The sequence below is a fragment of the Dendropsophus ebraccatus genome, chromosome 4, assembly GCF_027789765.1.
Source record: "Dendropsophus ebraccatus isolate aDenEbr1 chromosome 4, aDenEbr1.pat, whole genome shotgun sequence".
NCBI lineage: Eukaryota > Metazoa > Chordata > Amphibia > Anura > Hylidae > Dendropsophus > Dendropsophus ebraccatus.
The window spans coordinates 22,175,328-22,192,868 of NC_091457.1; the positions used below are offsets into that span (position 1 = coordinate 22,175,328).

The 17,541-nt window shown below is 47.4% G+C and overlaps 1 protein-coding gene across 2 annotated transcripts in view; it reads left to right on the forward strand.

Moving 5' to 3' along the window:
- PC (pyruvate carboxylase) overlaps positions 1 to 17,541 on the forward strand; it is a 363,791-nt gene that overhangs the window by 288,537 nt on the left and 57,713 nt on the right. For both annotated transcript variants that reach the window (XM_069965255.1, XM_069965254.1), the window contains one exon: positions 1,468 to 1,650. In XM_069965255.1, coding sequence (XP_069821356.1) covers positions 1,468 to 1,650 — 183 coding nt within the window. The remainder of the gene's footprint in view (positions 1 to 1,467; positions 1,651 to 17,541) is intronic.

A 17,541-nucleotide genomic window follows, 5' to 3' on the forward strand; every position in this document is an offset into this window, starting at 1 on the left:
AGAGGTGTACCTGTTGTTTCAGGAGACTTTTCAGGATAAGCTGTGTATATATCTGTGTGTGTGTGTGTGTGTGTGTATGTGTGTGTGTGTGTGTATATATATATATATATATATATATATATATATATATATATATAATATATATAGCATTGTCAGCAGGTTCCTGCTCTGCTACCTTTATCTCTAATTGTCCTGGAGCAAGTGGGTGGAGACTAGCCGCCATGATGTCTCCTATATTCTATATACACATAGAGGGGAGGATCCTGCTCTCACTGTATATACACATATGGGGAGGATCCTGCTCTCACTGTATATACACATATAGGGAGGAGAAACAGATTGCTGAACTCAGGGAGACCAGCCAAACGACAACACTGCCGGCTGCTAGTGAAAGCGCTCAATGCAGTGAAGTCCTAGGTGCATTGCTCCCTGGAAAACATGAATATGCAAAAGAGGAGCCCATGGAGCCTCATTGAAGAGTCTCAAAACACAGGACTAGCCAGAAATCCCTCTGGGAAGGACTCAGCCAAGGGGCAACATATAGGGAGGATCCTGCTCTCACTGTATATACACAGAGGGGAGGATCCTGCTCTCACTGTATATACACATATAGGGAGGATCCTGCTCTCACTGTGTGTATATATATATATATATATATATATATATATATATATATATATATATATACACAGAGGGGAGGATCCTGCTCTCACTGTATATACACAGAGGGGAGGATCCTGCTCTCACTGTATATACACAGAGGGGAGGATCCTGCTCTCACTGTATATACACAGAGGGGAGGATCCTGCTCTCACTGTATATACACAGAGGGGAGGATCCTGCTCTCACTGTATATACACAGAGGGGAGGATCCTGCCCTTACTGTATATACACAGAGGGGAGGATCCTGCTCTTACTGTATATACACATATAGGGAGGATCCTGCTCTCACTGTATATACACAGAGGGGAGGATCCTGCTCTCACTGTATATACACAGAGGGGAGGATCCTGCTCTTACTGTATATACACAGAGGGGAGGATCCTTCTCTCACTGTATATACAAAGAGGGGAGGATCCTTCTCTCACTGTATATACACAAAAAGGGGAGGAACCTGCTCTCACCATATATACATATGGGGAGGATTCTGCTCTCACTGTATACTTGCATAGGAGGAAGGATTTTGCTCTTGCTATAGACACAATAGAAAAGGCATTTTTTTCTGATAAGATACTTTATAGTGTTTCTTACATTCACTATTTTAGGAAGAGTTAATTTAAGTAATGGAAGGAAGGGAAAAAGTGACCGAATATGAAAATCTGCTTATGTTATTAGAAGTTTACAGAGATGGATTGTCGTTGAGCTCATAGATTTGCTAGGCACCCAGTGTATATGTATGCAAAGCCTCTAGATTCTGCCTCATGGTCTACATTGTGTTACTCATTGATTTCTTTCTTCCCGTTACAGGTGTTTAGGAGCGGCGAGGGTATGGGCATCCGGTTGGACAGTGCATCCGCCTTCCAAGGAGCGGTCATATCCCCACATTACGACTCCCTTCTCGTCAAGGTCATCGCACACGCAAAAGATCAGCAAGTGGCAGCTACCAAAATGAGCCGAGCGCTGGCGGAATTCCGAATCCGCGGAGTGAAGGTAGGACTGACCTAGCACCCAGCTCAAATATCATTGTATTGTCTCGCTCCCATTGCCGCGTCGACAAGGCCACTAAGCAGTATCGAAGCCCAGGGGACGGCCGGCTGTAGGAAAGCTGTTATGTGAAAATGCAGAAAGGTGATAGCGGGATATTTTAAGCAAGGAGACAGATCAGAAACCAGTTATGAATCGTGGAGGGTTTTTATGCTGAGAGGTCGTACAAAAGTGCATTACAGCATAGATGGCGGCTCGGCGGCAGCGGCGGTGCTGAGTACTCTTCTTGAAAGTAACAATGTGTATACTTCATGGAAAATAGGACACGGCTATCTATAGAATTTATTCTGAGAAGTGACTACAGTATTGCCTTCATTTCAGGAATTTTTAGCTTTTACAGTACAGAGACCTCATTCCTCCTTCCTATTTATCCCTTCTCATTAAAAATGGAGGATGGATATATATATATATATATATATATATATATATATATATATATATATATATATGTGTGTGTGTATATATATCCTAAACATTCCAAAAATTCTGTGTCTTGTGATAAACCCTTTATTCACAGTTCACCACTTCTCCGTTCCGATAATGAGCCATGGATTAGTCATCCATTACTAGCCTAGTCTTAAAAAGTAGCTTGGCCGTAGATTTAGCTAGTTCCCATCTCTCTTAAAGGGGTATCCCGAAGAATATATAATATTTATTTTTCTTATATTGATTGCCAGCAGTAAGGAGCAATATGGCTTCTCTGCTGCTACTTGTGGCTGTCTTAGGAACTGCAGGAATGCTCAAACCCTACTGTTTCACCAAAAATAAGACAGAGCCTTATATTAATCTTTGCTCCCAAAGAAGCACTATGTCTTATTTTTAGGGGATGTCTTATTTCTCTCCCCCTGGCCTTCCCCTTCGGATCTCTCCTCCCGGCCTCCCCCTTCGGCTGTCTCCTCCCAGCCTCCCCCTTCGGCTCTCTCCTCCCGGCCTCCCCCTTCGGCTCTCTTCTCCCGGCCTCCCCCTTCGGCTCTCTCCTCCCGGCCTCCCCCTTCGGCTCTCTTCCCCCCGGCCTTCCCCTTCGGCTCTCTTCCCCCAGGCCTCCCCCTTCGGCTCTCTTCCCTCCGGTCTCCCCCTTCTGCTCTCTTCCCCCCGGGAAGTTACATAGTTACATAGTTAATACGGTTGAAAAAAGACACATGTCCATCAAGTTCAACCAAGGAGGGGATGGATACAGGGAATGGGAACTATGTCTTATTTTTAGGGGATGTCTTATTTCTCTCCCCCAGGCCTCCCCCCTTCGGCTCTCTTCCCCCAGGCCTCCCCTTCGGCTCTCTTCCCCCCGGCCTCCCCCTTCGGCTCTCTCCCCTCAGCCTCCCCCCTTCGGCTCTCTTCCCCCAGGCCTCCCCCTTCGGCTCTCTCCCCTCAGAACCCCCCGGCATACTCGCCAACGATCTGTACAAGTGCAGCGAGACCAGGAGAGTGCGGCGGCAGGACGTTGGGACGTGTGGATAGACATGGAGGCCATAGACCAGTGTGCCTGCAGCTCCGGCTGTCAAGGTCCACAAGGGGATTAGGTGGGGGGAGGGGCTTGGTTCGGGGGGGATGTGTTTAGCGGCCTTACTTTCGGGGGGTGCCTTATTTTAGGCTAGTTGGTAGGCTAGCTGGAGTGTCTATTTGAGGAGGATGTCCTATTGAGGTCTATTCTATATGTTAGCATTAGTCTGGGGGAAGCAGCCTGTGTCACTAGCACTGCAGACACGGTAATTGAAATGTAAGAAAACAAAATATTCTTCAGGTTACTCCTTTAAGGCTATACATATTTTGGTCCATATACAATAATCCTGCAGCAGGGTATGCCGGTAAAAGTTGTTCTTCTTTATTGATTTATTCAAATGAAATGCGTCCTGTACAAAAATCTCAGTGACGTGTTTTGGCCGTGAGGCCTTACTCATAGTCTATCTTTACACTCCGAGCAGGCATTAAAATAGTGTTAGTAGTCATTTGGTCTGTGACGTACAACTTGATGATTCAATTAATTAAGGTACAAATGGTATTCACAAATTTAACCCTTATGACGACCGACACCATTTTACAGCCGGCTGTGGTATCTGTGTGGACATTGTCGACACAAATCTACACTATGAACAGCACAATTAATAACGCCACAGATTTTAAAGGGGTACTCTGGCAAAAATATTTTTCTTTCAAATCAACTGGTTTCAGAAAGTTACATAGATTTGTAATTTACTTCTATTTAAAAATCTCGAGTCTTCCAGTACTTATGAGCTGCTGCATGTCCTGCAAGAAGTGGTGTTTTGTTTCCAGTCTGATACAGTGCTCACTGCTGCCACCTCTGTCCATGTCAGGAACTGTCCAAATTAGGAGAGGTTTTCTATGGGGATTTACTGCTGCTCTGGACAGTTCCTGTCATGGACAGAGGTGGCAGCAGAGAGCACTGTGTCAGACTGGAAAGAATGCACCACTTCCTGCAGGACATACAGCAGCTGATAAGTACTGTAAGACTTGAGATTTTTAAATAGAAGTAAATGACAAATCTATATAACTTTTTGAACTCAGTTAATTTGAAAGAAAGAGATTTTTGCCGGAGTACCCCTTTAACAAAGCCTACAGCAAAGGGCAAAAGGAGTACAAAAAAAAAGTTAGTGCTCGCCAAACTGCATCTTATTTTTGTACTTTTCCGTGCATGGGATGCTGTAAAAACACATTTGGGGGGGGGGGGGGGGGGGCTAAACACATTGGGGGGAAATTTTTAAGGGCTTTGCACCTCTTGTAAGGTAAATACAGTGGTACCTCGGTTCTCAAACTGCTTGGAACTCAAACTGTATTTTCAAGGAAAGTTTGCTTTGGTTCTCAAACTCTTGCTCGGTTCTCAAACACTTTTCGGGCCCCCAGTCTTGAAGTACTCGGTATCTGAACGTTTTTGCGAGCGTGGATGGTGGGTTGTACATAGTGAGTTTAGCAGTGGTGAGGCTTCACATACAGTACAGTGCTGTATAAGACTGCTGGAGTGCATATACAGTGCAGTAGTAGTACAGGCAGTGCACCACCATCTCCCATCCTGTACTGTATAAGATTGCTGGAGTGTATATACAGCACAGTAGTAGTACAGTCAGTGCACCACCATCTCCCATCCTGTACTGTATAAGATTGCTGGAGTGCATATACAGTGCAGTAGTAGTACAGGCAGTGCACCACCATCTCCCATCCTGTACTGTATAAGACTGCTGGAGTGCATATACAGTGCAGTAGTAGTACAGGCAGTGCACCACCATCTCCCATCCTGTACTGTATAAGATTGCTGGAGTGCATATACAGTACAGTAGTAGTACAGGCAGTGCACCACCATCTCCCATCCTGTACTGTATAAGATTGCTGGAGTGCATATACAGTGCAGTAGTAGTACAGGCAGTGCACCACCATCTCCCATCCTGTACTGTATAAGATTGCTGGAGTGCATATACAGTGCAGTAGTAGTACAGGCAGTGCACCACCATCTCCCATCCTGTACTGTATAAGACTGCTGGAGTGCATATACAGTACAGTAGTAGTACAGGCAGTGCACCACCATCTCCCATCCTGTACTGTATAAGATTGCTGGAGTGCATATACAGTACAGTAGTAGTACAGGCAGTGCACCACCATCTCCCATCCTGTACTGTATAAGATTGCTGGAGTGCATATACAGTACAGTAGTAGTACAGTCAGTGCACCACCATGTCCCATCCTGTACAGTACTGTATAAGATTGCTGGAGTGCATATACAGTACAGTAGTAGTACAGACAGTGCACCACCATCTCCCATCCTGTACAGTACTGTATAAGATTGCTGGAGTGCATATACAGTACAGTAGTAGTACAGGCAGTGCACCACCATCTCCCATCTGTAACAGTGCAGGGATGGGGGGGGACTCTATACAATAAAGGATGTGTGAGGAGTAAGGCTGGGCGATAATGGCCTAAATCAATATCGTGGTTTATCGCACATGTAGCCGCGGTAACGATAATTGAACGATATGTATGACACACCCCCTTTTGCAAACCACAGCCACTTGCCATGCCAAACTGGCGATATTTTGATTTTTGAAAAAAGTAAAAAAGAAATAGACTAACCATGGGTTGCTGCTCATTATCATTATTATAATTTGTCATTATTAAGGGGTCTTAGCAGAGACCTGGATGTGTATATACAGGTATACAGCCTCTACAGGGATAGGTGTGTATACACAGGAGGTCACAGAGGGATAGGTGTGTATGACTATATGGGGGGGGGGGGGGCAATAGGTGTGTATGACTATGGGGGGATGGATTGGGGTGTATTACTATACAGGAGGTTGGCATCGGGTTACAGGACTATACAGGCAGCACATAGGGATAGGGGGTGGATAGGAATGCATGACTATACAGGGGGCGGATAGGGTTGTATGACTATACAGGGAGGGCGGATACTGAATGGCTGAGCGGACCTGAGACGTCACGTCTCGCGCCCGCGTCAGACATCCGGAACGGGCTGGGAACTGGGCACCGGAGCACAGCAATGCGGGACCCACCGCTGGAACCGGGGAGGTGAGTGGACGTCTTTTCCCTCGGCCACCTCCTCCCCGATCCCAGCAAAAAAGTGCCCCCCCCCCCGCTGGAGTACCCCTTTAACCTGCCCGCTGCAGCACATCCATTCCTCCTATGTTACAGCCCTGTACTGTTACTGAGGGGACTACAGGTCAGCTGCTCCTCCGGCGTCACTGCACACAGCACAATAACATTTGCAGGGACGCCGTTATCAGAGCGGGAGGTGGAGGAGCAGCAGGGCCCAGGTGAGAATGCCCGAGTGCCCCGCCCCCCTCAGCCGTCCAGTCTAAGCGCCCCCCGCCCGTCCGAGCGCCCTCACCCCCTCCCTCCCCACCCGCCTGAGGCCCCGTCCCGCCGCATCTGTCCATCCATGCGCCCACCCGTCAAGTCCGGCGTCCCTGCACACACAGCACATTGACATTGGCAGCGCTCCCCGGCCGGGTGGGGGTGGGGGCGCTCGGACGGGACTGGTGCCAGGGAGGGGGACCGCCCAGCCCTAGTGAGGAGTTAGTCACTACTGTAGTATAATGACTATTTTTGTTGGATGTTTCTTGTGTATAATGTCCTGTACAGTATTGTGCTGCTCTGTCCTGTACTCTAGGGAGTATACTGAGCACTTACCAGTGTAATATATTGGTACTGTAGGTAATTATTGGTTGGTGCTGGAACCAATTAAACACACTTACATTATTTCCTATGGAAAAACAGTGCCCGGTTCTCAAACTGCCTTCCGGAACCAATTAAGTTCGAGAACCGAGGTACCACTGTATTTGGATTTTTGGCTATTTTTGTTCTATTTATGAATCAGTATTAGACAGGCGAATATTTTTTAGATGCAACTTTTTTTTATCTGCCTGTTTTGAGTATTCAATCTAAAATTTGCATAATGTTTGTTTGCATATTTTTTGTGAATATTCTGAAAAAATTCTATTTACAAATTTATGAATAGTTTGTTAAAGAACAGGCGAATACTCTGTAGAAAAATTGCACGCTTAAGACTATAGTAAATGCCCCCTATTGTGTGCAACCTATAAGGCACATACTCTAAATGTAGTCATAGGCCAACCATTGCCCTGAAAGAGGTCACAAAGTATACTGTATGATGCACTTTTTTTGCATTGTGAACATTGGCTGATGTATACCGCTGTATGGCTCTACAGTGTCCTGCTATACTGCTATGTATATTTCAGGTCTGCATCAGGGAACACTCGCAATGAATACATACAGCAGAATGTGTAGACTAAAAAACATTTTAGACAAAATAAAGAGTCACTGTCACTTTAAAAAACTTCTGACAGGCCATAAAAACATGTCAAAAGTTTTCATTGGTCGAGGTCTTAACTGAGCTTTTCTCCTCGTTGAAGGAAATGGCCCTCATAGACTTAAGGTACTGCTACACAAAGTGATTTTTTTAACGATAAACGATCTCAAACGACCTCAAATAAACCGTTCACCTAATTAAACGAAAGGATAATCGTTACTTATGATCGTTCTTGCGGTGGTCCTGTCGCCTCCTCCTGCGCCTCCTCCTCTTTTTTTTAACGATAATCGTCCCGTGTAATAAGGCCCTTACTATAAGAAATCAAGACAAGACAGGGAGGGAAGCATAAAGCCGAGTGCTTCTTATGACTTGTTCTTGTTTTCAATGGGGTCTGACCAGTAGCGGTTTATAACAGGGGCTTTTCGGGCGGCAGCCCGGGGCCCTGAGCTCCCGGGGGGCCCATGACCACCCAAAAAGACTTATACTTTCAGTGGTGTACTGTGTCCTGGCTACACTTCCGCCATGATTTGCAAAAATCACAGTTTTTTATGGCAATTTTGCACAAATCAGGACATCATGACATTATCTGTCCTGTACTATGAACGCCAGGCTAGTGCTTCCATAGTTACAGTGGGGTGGGGGGACCCAGGCTTGGTGAGCAGCCCGGGGCTTATGGTAAAGTTAATCCGCCCCTGGGTCTGACCCATAGGATGTTAAAACGTTTTTTTGGCTGTGTTCCCACAATGTTTGGCTTTTTTCGCTATGGCCGGGGAGGGGGTGGATGAAGGCAACAACATCCTTTTACCTCTCCGGTTCCAGCGCCAGATTCCACATTACGATACTCCAGTCTGCTGTGCCCGGCCACTTCCTGGTCTGTCACATAACTTGAAACGTGACATTTCCAACCTGCTCAGCCATTGGCGGCCGTAGCGGGATCCCGTCTCTACCACTGAATGGCTGAGTAAACTGGAAACGTCACGTCTCAAGCCGAGTCACAGATCAGGAAGCGGCCAGAGCACCCTTTTAAATGGTCACTACTGTTTAGCTCTACTTTTCTCCATCTGATGGATGAAAGGTGTGTATTTATAAATTGTGATCCACACTGCCCCTAAAGGTAAATCAAGGCTTCCCACTTACTTACCTTTTCTTTAATTGTGTCTTTGATTTAGGATCAAATTAATGTCATGCATAGTAATGTACTGTGTAAATCTCCTCTAACACAATCCCAGCCTGTTCTGTTCAGTGAGGAGTAGGTTCTGTGCCGCAATTGGCTAGACAGGTAAGGGAAAGGAACGCCTGTGTGTGTACTACTGGTAACAGCCCAGCTCTGGCCCAGTCCCTCTAAAATGAAGAGAATGAAATAGTTGTGCACCATAGAGGCTTAATAACAGCGGTACGAGCCCTATCATCACCTAGTCACCACTAGAAAGGGTTAACCTAAAAAATGGGATATGTTTTTAAAAAAGGGATCCAAATCCGATACTTTTTCTTAATATAATTTAGTGTCTTTGCTAGATATAATATGAATTATTCACTTTATTGTATTCTTTCCGTGCGGCAGACAAAATTACAATTCTGTGCTCCATTAACATTGCTAAAGGGATAGAAAAACTCCAAGAAGCCAATGCTCCTACTGTGCCTTCTGTGATCAAAAACAGTATGATCCTTGCTGACAAAGGCCGACTCCAATTACCCTGCGGTGCGAGACAAGAAGGGACACGGGAAAGCGACTGGCTTGTAAGCAGTTAGGAGCGCAATTACCCCCCCTGTGCCGTAGAGCAAATGTACATGGGATCGGGGGAGGAAAGATGTTTAGCAAATAGTACACTCCATATAGGACACACCCTAAAAGGGGAATGGTGGTGCACAATTGTTTGTTCATTCAGAGGAATGGACAACGCATCGGCCTGGATTTACTAATATAATGACATCTCTCAAGAGGTGTGCCATTTGTTCCCAGATATCTTAAAGGGGCTGGCCACTTTATAGTAAAATTGTTCCCTGTGTACCTCACAGAGCTAAAATCCGACTCCCCTCCTCCAGGCTTTGCTGCCCTCCTCTGTGGTGAGTCTGTCCATAAGATGGTTGACATGGAGGAGCATGTGACCATACCCCGCCCCCCAGGGTCCACCATAGGCATATACAGGCTCAGTCTTGCACTCTTGGGGGCGGGGCATGGACACATGCTCCTCCATGCACGCCCATCTTATGGACAGCCTCACCACAGAGCGGGACAGCCTGGAGGAGGGGAATCTAATTTTAGCTCTGTCCATAAGATGGCTGACATGGAGGAGCATTTGACCATGCCCCGCCCCCCAGGGTCCACCATAGGCGTGAGCACTTGTTCTTGGTAGTTGGCCAGTGTGAAAAGTCCAGCGATCATGCTCATTTCTCAGCTGATTTGGATATTTTGGGTGGCTGATAAAACCATGTGTGGCCGATCTATTGCACAAGGGGCGCTGAGGATGAGGGTAACGTTCTTACTTTCATCCTCTGTGCCGTTTCCGTGCTACTAGAGGTTAATATATATGCTAATTAGGTGTTTTGGTGCACTGGGGACGGGGCTATCAACCCAGTGCACAGATTCAGCTGATATACACCAGAAGGAGCAGGCTGGCTAGGCAGATCCGGTGCACTGAGGGTGGGACTACCAACCAAGTGCACAGATCCAGCCAGCCCGCTCTGCCGATATTCACTAGAAGGAGCAGGCTAAATGGGCGGATCGATGCACTGGAGGTGGTAACTCCGCCCCAGTGCACCAACGCACCATATTAACATAGAGTCAACTCCTAATAGCACAAAAATGGAGTAAGAGACAAACCTTCATCCTCTGCGCCCTGTACTCAGTACAGATCCATCATCAGGTTACATTCTTACGACATCCTGAATGTTAGCTTATTGTCTGGCAGCACATACAGCCCCCGTCCTGTGCATCCTGTAGCTGCTCACATACCGGGTAATTATTAATTCAGAAATAATTGCAGTTCTGCTCGGAGAGCTAAATAATTCATTGCGTTTCTAGTCTGCGAGTCAGCACCCCATGCAACATCCAGGTTCCGTAATGATGCCCTCTCTCCACCTCCCGCTGCATTATTTAAAGTGTATGATAAGAGCGGAGCGATGAGATGCTGGATGGCTGGCCCCTACTTTCCGCTGTAATAAGGCTGCTGCCTTCTTTGCGGTCACTTTGTACAATGGTTTATTGCCTTTTGCCTATGGCTCGCTCTTTCCTTTGCCCACACTTCATGCATAGTTTAGCATCCTCCTGTATTATGTGCCATCCCCTCTTCTATCTTCTTTTTTCTTCCCCAAAAGTGTTCATCTTCTCTCTTCCTCCTAATCCCTCTCCGGCTCACTTTCTGCTCCGCTGCTTCAAAGATCAGACCGAATACTATTGATTTTTGCCATCTATCTTTCTACTTGTCTCCAGATAAAACCATGATCATCACTAAGTTACTGGAGCAAATCGCCATTGGTTGTACCCTGCGCCCGTCACGCTCTGGTGGCGCCATCTTTACTGAGCCCTCCTAATTTTCTTTTCCATGCCCAGAAAGGCCATTATTGCTCATCCGTCACCCGAGTACCTCTAGTATATGCAGCCCCAGTAGCCGGCCGTGAGATATAACACTATAATTATATTGGGAGCCGGCTCCATTCTGGAACCTGTAAAGGAACGGCAGAGCTTCAATTAATTTCTAGTGCCGGCTGATTTCAAGGTGAACTTTTTTGTTGTCTGCAGGCCGGGTAGACAGACATCACTCATATTGGCACAGCATCAATCTGTGTCTTATCCGTGGCGCCCGTCATTATTCACGGGGCGGAGGGAAAACCGAATATTTCAGTAAGGCACTTGAGTTAATACTAGGAGAGACGCTCTGCTTCTTATGATATAATCAGCTTTAGTTTACCTGCCTCTTTCCTTCTTCCCTACTTGACATTTCTCCCTCGGAATTAACCTAAATTAATAGCTTTACAAGCTTTTAAGCACTTGACGTTCAAAGTTTGTTCTCGGCGTATCAAATATTGTAGAGCGTTAGTCCCTTGCGTGACTTTCTGAAACCATCTCAATGAGTGATGTTAAACTGGGAGCTTATCCTGGGATTGTAACTAGAGAATTTCCAAAAAATTCATTTTTGGTTCTTATTTAGTCGAATTGGCCGGCATAAACTCAGTCCAGTTGTCCCAAATTCTCTAGGACAATTGGACCCTTGTCCAAAGAGTCGTGAGCCCTAGCACTGCTCTCAAGACCTATAAAGGAGAAATCCGTCGAATTATAAAATCCAGCTGGGGGAAATTGATTACAAGTACGGACATACCTCACCCTATGCCCCGAGCAGAGGGATCTGCGTTGGAAGGCATTTTCCTGTAATGATGTCACAACTTTGGAAGGGAGGGTGAAGGCCTGTCTTGGCTTCTTATCCAGTAAGTGACTGGAGTGCTGTCCCACCCCAGTCCATCAGCCGGGTCGTGACGTGTCTGCTTCAGAGATACCGGAGCCTGGTGGGGGTCCCACAGCCAAACCTGGCGCTCACCACGTGCACAGGGAGAGGTATGTTAATACTTGTAATAAATTCCCCCCTCCCGACCATGCCAGCTTCCGAATTTCATAATCCACCAGAGTACTCCCAAGACATTGTAACCCTATGTAAGTTGTAGGGACCCTTAAATTTCCACTGGGGCACAAAGACACGTCAAACGTTGTGGTCGATCGAGGCCTTGGAGCAGGATGTTCTAAGAGTGCACCACAAAGACTACTGGGAAATGTAGTCTGATAGCAGTGCAAGGGAGGAGGAACATCAGTAGAGATTGAGCATGCAGAAAACTGCATCAGAGGAGCGGGACCGCTGTAGAACCACATCAAGAGAGTCTTTTGGGGGTTGGGGGGGCTGCCCGGAGTTCCCCTTTAACCATTTAGAGTAGTGACAAGGTGATGTTAGTGCTCTCACTAGAGACCCCTCCATGGTGCACAAATATTTCTCGTTGTCATCGTTTCAGGGGGCCGGACCACAGTTGCTGTTTGCCAGTAGTACTCACACAGGGGCTTTGTTTCCCTTACTTCTCTGACCAATAAAGTGCAAACTCCTCTCTGCTATGCCATGACAGTGTTAGAGTGCACTGAACAGGCCGCATTGTGCGAAGAGAAGGTTTATATAGTACACTACCATAGATTGCGAATGGGGGTAAATGGGTTACTGATGCATTGGGTTTGTGGCAATGACTTTAGAACAGTTTTTCTAGGGTAAGGAGTTATTTTTGGTTACTCACATGTTACATATCGGATAGGCTATCACATGGTGGGAACGAGTGACCATTTAAATTAAAGACTGATACGTTTGTCTTTGTGTGCGCCCCTGCGTGTGTGTTTCTAGCCTTTAGACTGTAAGATGCCCTGAGACCCTTTGACAGTCTACCTGTTTTTACTTCCCCAGTTGTAAAGCGCTGCAGTTTATGTTGGTGCTATAACATTAACCCTTGATGCCCTCTCCTAAAGACTGCCCATGGATGCTTTTGTCCTGGGAAAAAAAAAACCTGCTGTAAAAAGCCTCCAGTCATTGTATAATGTTACCCTCTTAGCAGTCATCATCTGAAATTGAACACTGTGGAAAGAAATAGTATGAATAGCTAATGCTTTATTTCGGTTACCTGCCATGATGTATCATTTCCAACATCCATTTTCCTTCCCTACTTATACATAATGGCCTCATGAATAAAACGCTGTTCAGACAAAGTGTCCACATTGCTCCATATTAACTTGTCAGATCGGAGCAGCTTTGGGAGTGAAAGCTGTAATGGTTGCTGGTTTTGCTCTGGTTTGTTTTATGGAGGTGGCCACAAAATATACTTTTATTATATTAAAAGGGTACTCCAGCCTGGACCACTTTTTGACAATGTCTGGGGAGGAAGTGGGTGTAAACAGTAACTCACACTTACCTCCCTGGCTACAGCACTGCCACTCACATTCCGCCGCTCCCCTGATGTCAGGCCACTTTCTGATCTTGAGACGGGACTTGAGACGTGACATGGCAGGCCCTCTCAGCCAGTCAGCAGGTATAACTGTGTCCCATCTCAAGACCAGGAAGTGGTCGGACAACAGGGAGCGGCGGAATGACAGCGGCAGTGCTGGAGCCAGGGTTGTAAGTGGACGCTATTATTTTCATCCCCTTCCCGGGGTTTGGGTCCTGGCCGGAGTACTCCATTAATAATAATATAATTATTTTTTATGAAACTTTGCTTTTTACCTTTTTATTAGACCCACAAGAAATGTAGTAATCTTGATTTATTAAGAGATCAAGTTTTTTTTAATGACAGGGACATTTAAAGTTTACACACATATTGATGGCCTGGCCTTGAGATAAGCTTTAAAGGGGTTATTCAACGCTACAAAAGCATGGCCACTTTTCTTTTAGAGACAGCATCCCTCTTGTCTAAATGCTCATGTGTGGGTTGCAATTAAAGGGGTGCTCCAGCGTGGGGGCACTTTTTTGGGGGGACCGGGGAGGAGGTGGCTGAAATAAAAGACGTCCACTTACCTCCCCGGTTTCAGCGGCCGGTCCAGAATCACGGCGCTCCGGTTCCCGGCCGCTTCCGGGTGTCTGACGCCACCCGAGACGCTACGTTTTAGGGCCGCTCAGCCACTCAGTGAAGGAGGCGGGATCCGAGCGGACTTCAAACGGATCCCGCCTCCTTCACTGAGTGGCTGAGCGAACCCTTTAAGCTCCATTCACTTCAATCAAACCAGGTTGCAAAACCTACACCCAAACTGGGGACAAGAGTGGTGCTGTCTCTGGATGAAAGTGACCATGTTTTTGTAATGCTGGGTAACCCCTTTAAAGGGGTTATCCAGCACTACAAAAGCATGGCCACTTTCCCCCTACTGTTGTCTCCAGTTTGGGTGGGGTTTTGAAACTCAGTTCCATTGAAGTAAATGGAGCTTAATTGCAAACTGCACGTGAACTGGAGACAACAGTAGGGGGAAAAGTGGCCATGTTTTTGTAGCGCTGGATAACCCCTTTAATATCTGATCAGTAGAGAGGACTGACTCTCGGCACACCCGCCTCTTAGCTGTTTGAAGATGGCCACCATTGGCACGTTCTCTTATGCCGTGCACTTTATAGTGGTCGTACAGGGTATTGCAGACTTGTCGTATTCAAACAGCTGATCAGCAATTCCCACCAATTCCATGCTGATGGCCCATCCTGAACCGTGAATATTCTTATCTAACAAAACTAACATTTAAAGGGGTTATCCAGTGCTACAAATACATGGCCACTTTCTTCAGGAGACATCATAACTGTTGTCTCCAGTTAAGGTGTGGTTTGCAATTAAGCTCCATTCACTTCAATGGAAATGAGTTACCAAACCCCACTCAAACTGGAGACAAAAGAGGGGCTGTCTCTGGAAGAAAGTGGCCATTTTTGTGTAGCGCTGGATATCCCCTTTAACCAATGCAGAACCCAATAGGATAGTAAGTTGAAATTATTATTTTTATGGTAATGTTGCACTCATAGACTTTGCATAGTAGCGGGCATCTGTTACTAGTCACCCTGTGAATTCTGGGTTGGCTTCCAGCATTTTAGCTTTTGGCAGGCACCCAGATAAAAAGCACTGTTATAGTGGAGGTCTTGTGATACTTCATATATGAACCATTACCGTCCACTCTCTATCGCTGCCAGTACCAGTAGAAGTTGCAAAACCAGTTGACCTTTCACCAATCTTTACATGTTCTTGTTTCTATGGCTTTTATCTAGCAATGTGTATATATATTTACAGCGAGCAGCCTTGTCTTCTGCCATTTTCTCAACTCTTTAAGGGGTTAACTAGAACAGCTGCAAGAACATGCTGAATATCTTGGTCATGTAATGACTCCTTATACCCCCGCTGTAAGTTGTTAGTCACAGAATATGTTACAGTCTCTCATAAGTCCTATATATAGATCCCTATATAGCTGACAGAACAAAATATGACATAACAGCCTGCATATACCTTACAATAATACCAGAAAGCCGTAACATCCATCATGGGAATCTACGGCCATTGCACAGTTCACACAGTGAGAAAAACAAATCGCTCTGCGTAAGACAATACAGTACATCTATAAGCTTGTGTCCTTCCTATACACTATATAGAGTGTGAGCTCTCGTAGTTGTCAAAGTACTGCAAAGATTGAAACTGTTCTGGAGCTCCCGGCATCATAATGATACATGATGTCAGGCGTTCCGATAATTCGCTCTATACACACACCATATAAACAGACGATGTGTATCGGAACGTGAGAGCTAGACCTTGGGGGTTCTATTAGACTAACGATAAACGATGGCAAAGGAGCGCTACCTGAAATAGTTCTCCAGATCACACAGAACGATAGTCGTTCGTTACGATCCTTAATACCATCATTTACTCCATTTGATCCCAGCAAAAGGGCAAATGATGTGGACGCCTGTTGATTGCGGTGCTGGTGTTGTGGAGCTGTGGGGTGGGAGAGGGGAACTGGTGAGAGACGGGAGAGGGGGAGATGGGAGCCGGTGAGAGATGGGAGCGGGGGAGATGGGAGCAGGTGTGAGACGGGAGCGGGGGAGATGGGAGCAGGTGAGAGACTGGAGCGGGGGAGATGGGAGCAGGTGAGAGACTGGAGCGGGGGAGATGGGAGCAGGTGAGAGACTGGAGCGGGGGAGATGGGAGCTGATGGGAGCGGGGGAGATGGAAGCCTGTGAGAGATGGAAGCAGGTGAGAGAATGGAGCGGGGGAGATGGGAGCAGGTGTGAGACGGGAGCGGGGGACATGGGCAGTGGCGGTCTTTGGCACCAAGCACACCAAGCGATCGCTTGGGGCCCCCAACATCCAGGGGGGCCCCCACGCCCCGCTCTTGTGCTCAAGACCACTGGACAGGGCTGCTGCCCCGCTCGCTGCTGCCATTTGAGGGGTCTGTATACTACTGGGGCAGCACACAAGGGGTCTATTTAATACTGGTGGGGCACACAGGGGGTCTATATACTACTGGGGGAACCATACAGGGGGTTTATATACTACTGGAGGAGCACACAGGGGTCTATATCCAAGTGGGGGAGCACACAGGAGGTCTGTATCCAAGTGGGGGAGCACACAGGGGGGCTAAATACCCCTGAGGGAGCACACAGGGGGTCTATATACTAGTGGGGGAGCACACAGGGGGTCTATATACTACTGGGGCAGCACACAGGAGGTCTATATACTTCTGGGGGAGCACACGAGGGGGGGGCTATATATAACTGGGGGAACACACAGGGGTCTATATACTACTGGGGGAAGCAAACAAGGGGTATATACTATTGGGGGAAGGACACAAGGGGTATATACTACTGGGGACAACACACAGCGGTCTATTGTTTTGGAACGCGTGTCGAGGGGGGGGGGCCCAGACACAACTTCGCTTGGGGCCCCAGAAATGCCAAGACCGCCCCTGGACATGGGAGCCAGTGAGAGACTGGAGCGGGGAACATGGGAGCCAGTGAGAGACTGAAGCGGGGGAGATGGGAGCTGATGGGAGCGGGGGAGATGGAAGCAGGTGAGAGAATGGAGCGGGGGAGATGGGAGCAGGTGTGAGACGGGAGCGGGGGACATGGGAGCCAGTGAGAGACTGGAGCGGGGAACATGGGAGCCAGTGAGAGACTGGAGCGGGGAACATGGGAGCCAGTGAGAGACTGAAGCGGGGGTACATGGGAGCGGGTGAGAGACGGGAGCGGGGGAGATGGGAGCAAGTGAGAGACTGAAGCATAGGAGATGGGAGCCAGTGAGAGACTGGAGCGGGGAACATGGGAGCCAGTGAGAGACTGGAGTGGGGAACATGGGAGCCAGTGAGAGACTGGAGTGGGGAACATGGGAGCCAGTGAGAGACTGGAGCGGGGGAGATGGGAGCTGATGGGAGCCTGTGAGAGATGGGAGCAGGTGAGAGACTGGAGCGGGGGAGATGGGAGCCAGTGAGAGACTGGAGCGGGGAACATGGGAGCCAGTGAGAGACTGGAGCGGGGAACATGGGAGCCAGTGAGAGACTGGAGCGGGGAACATGGGAGCCA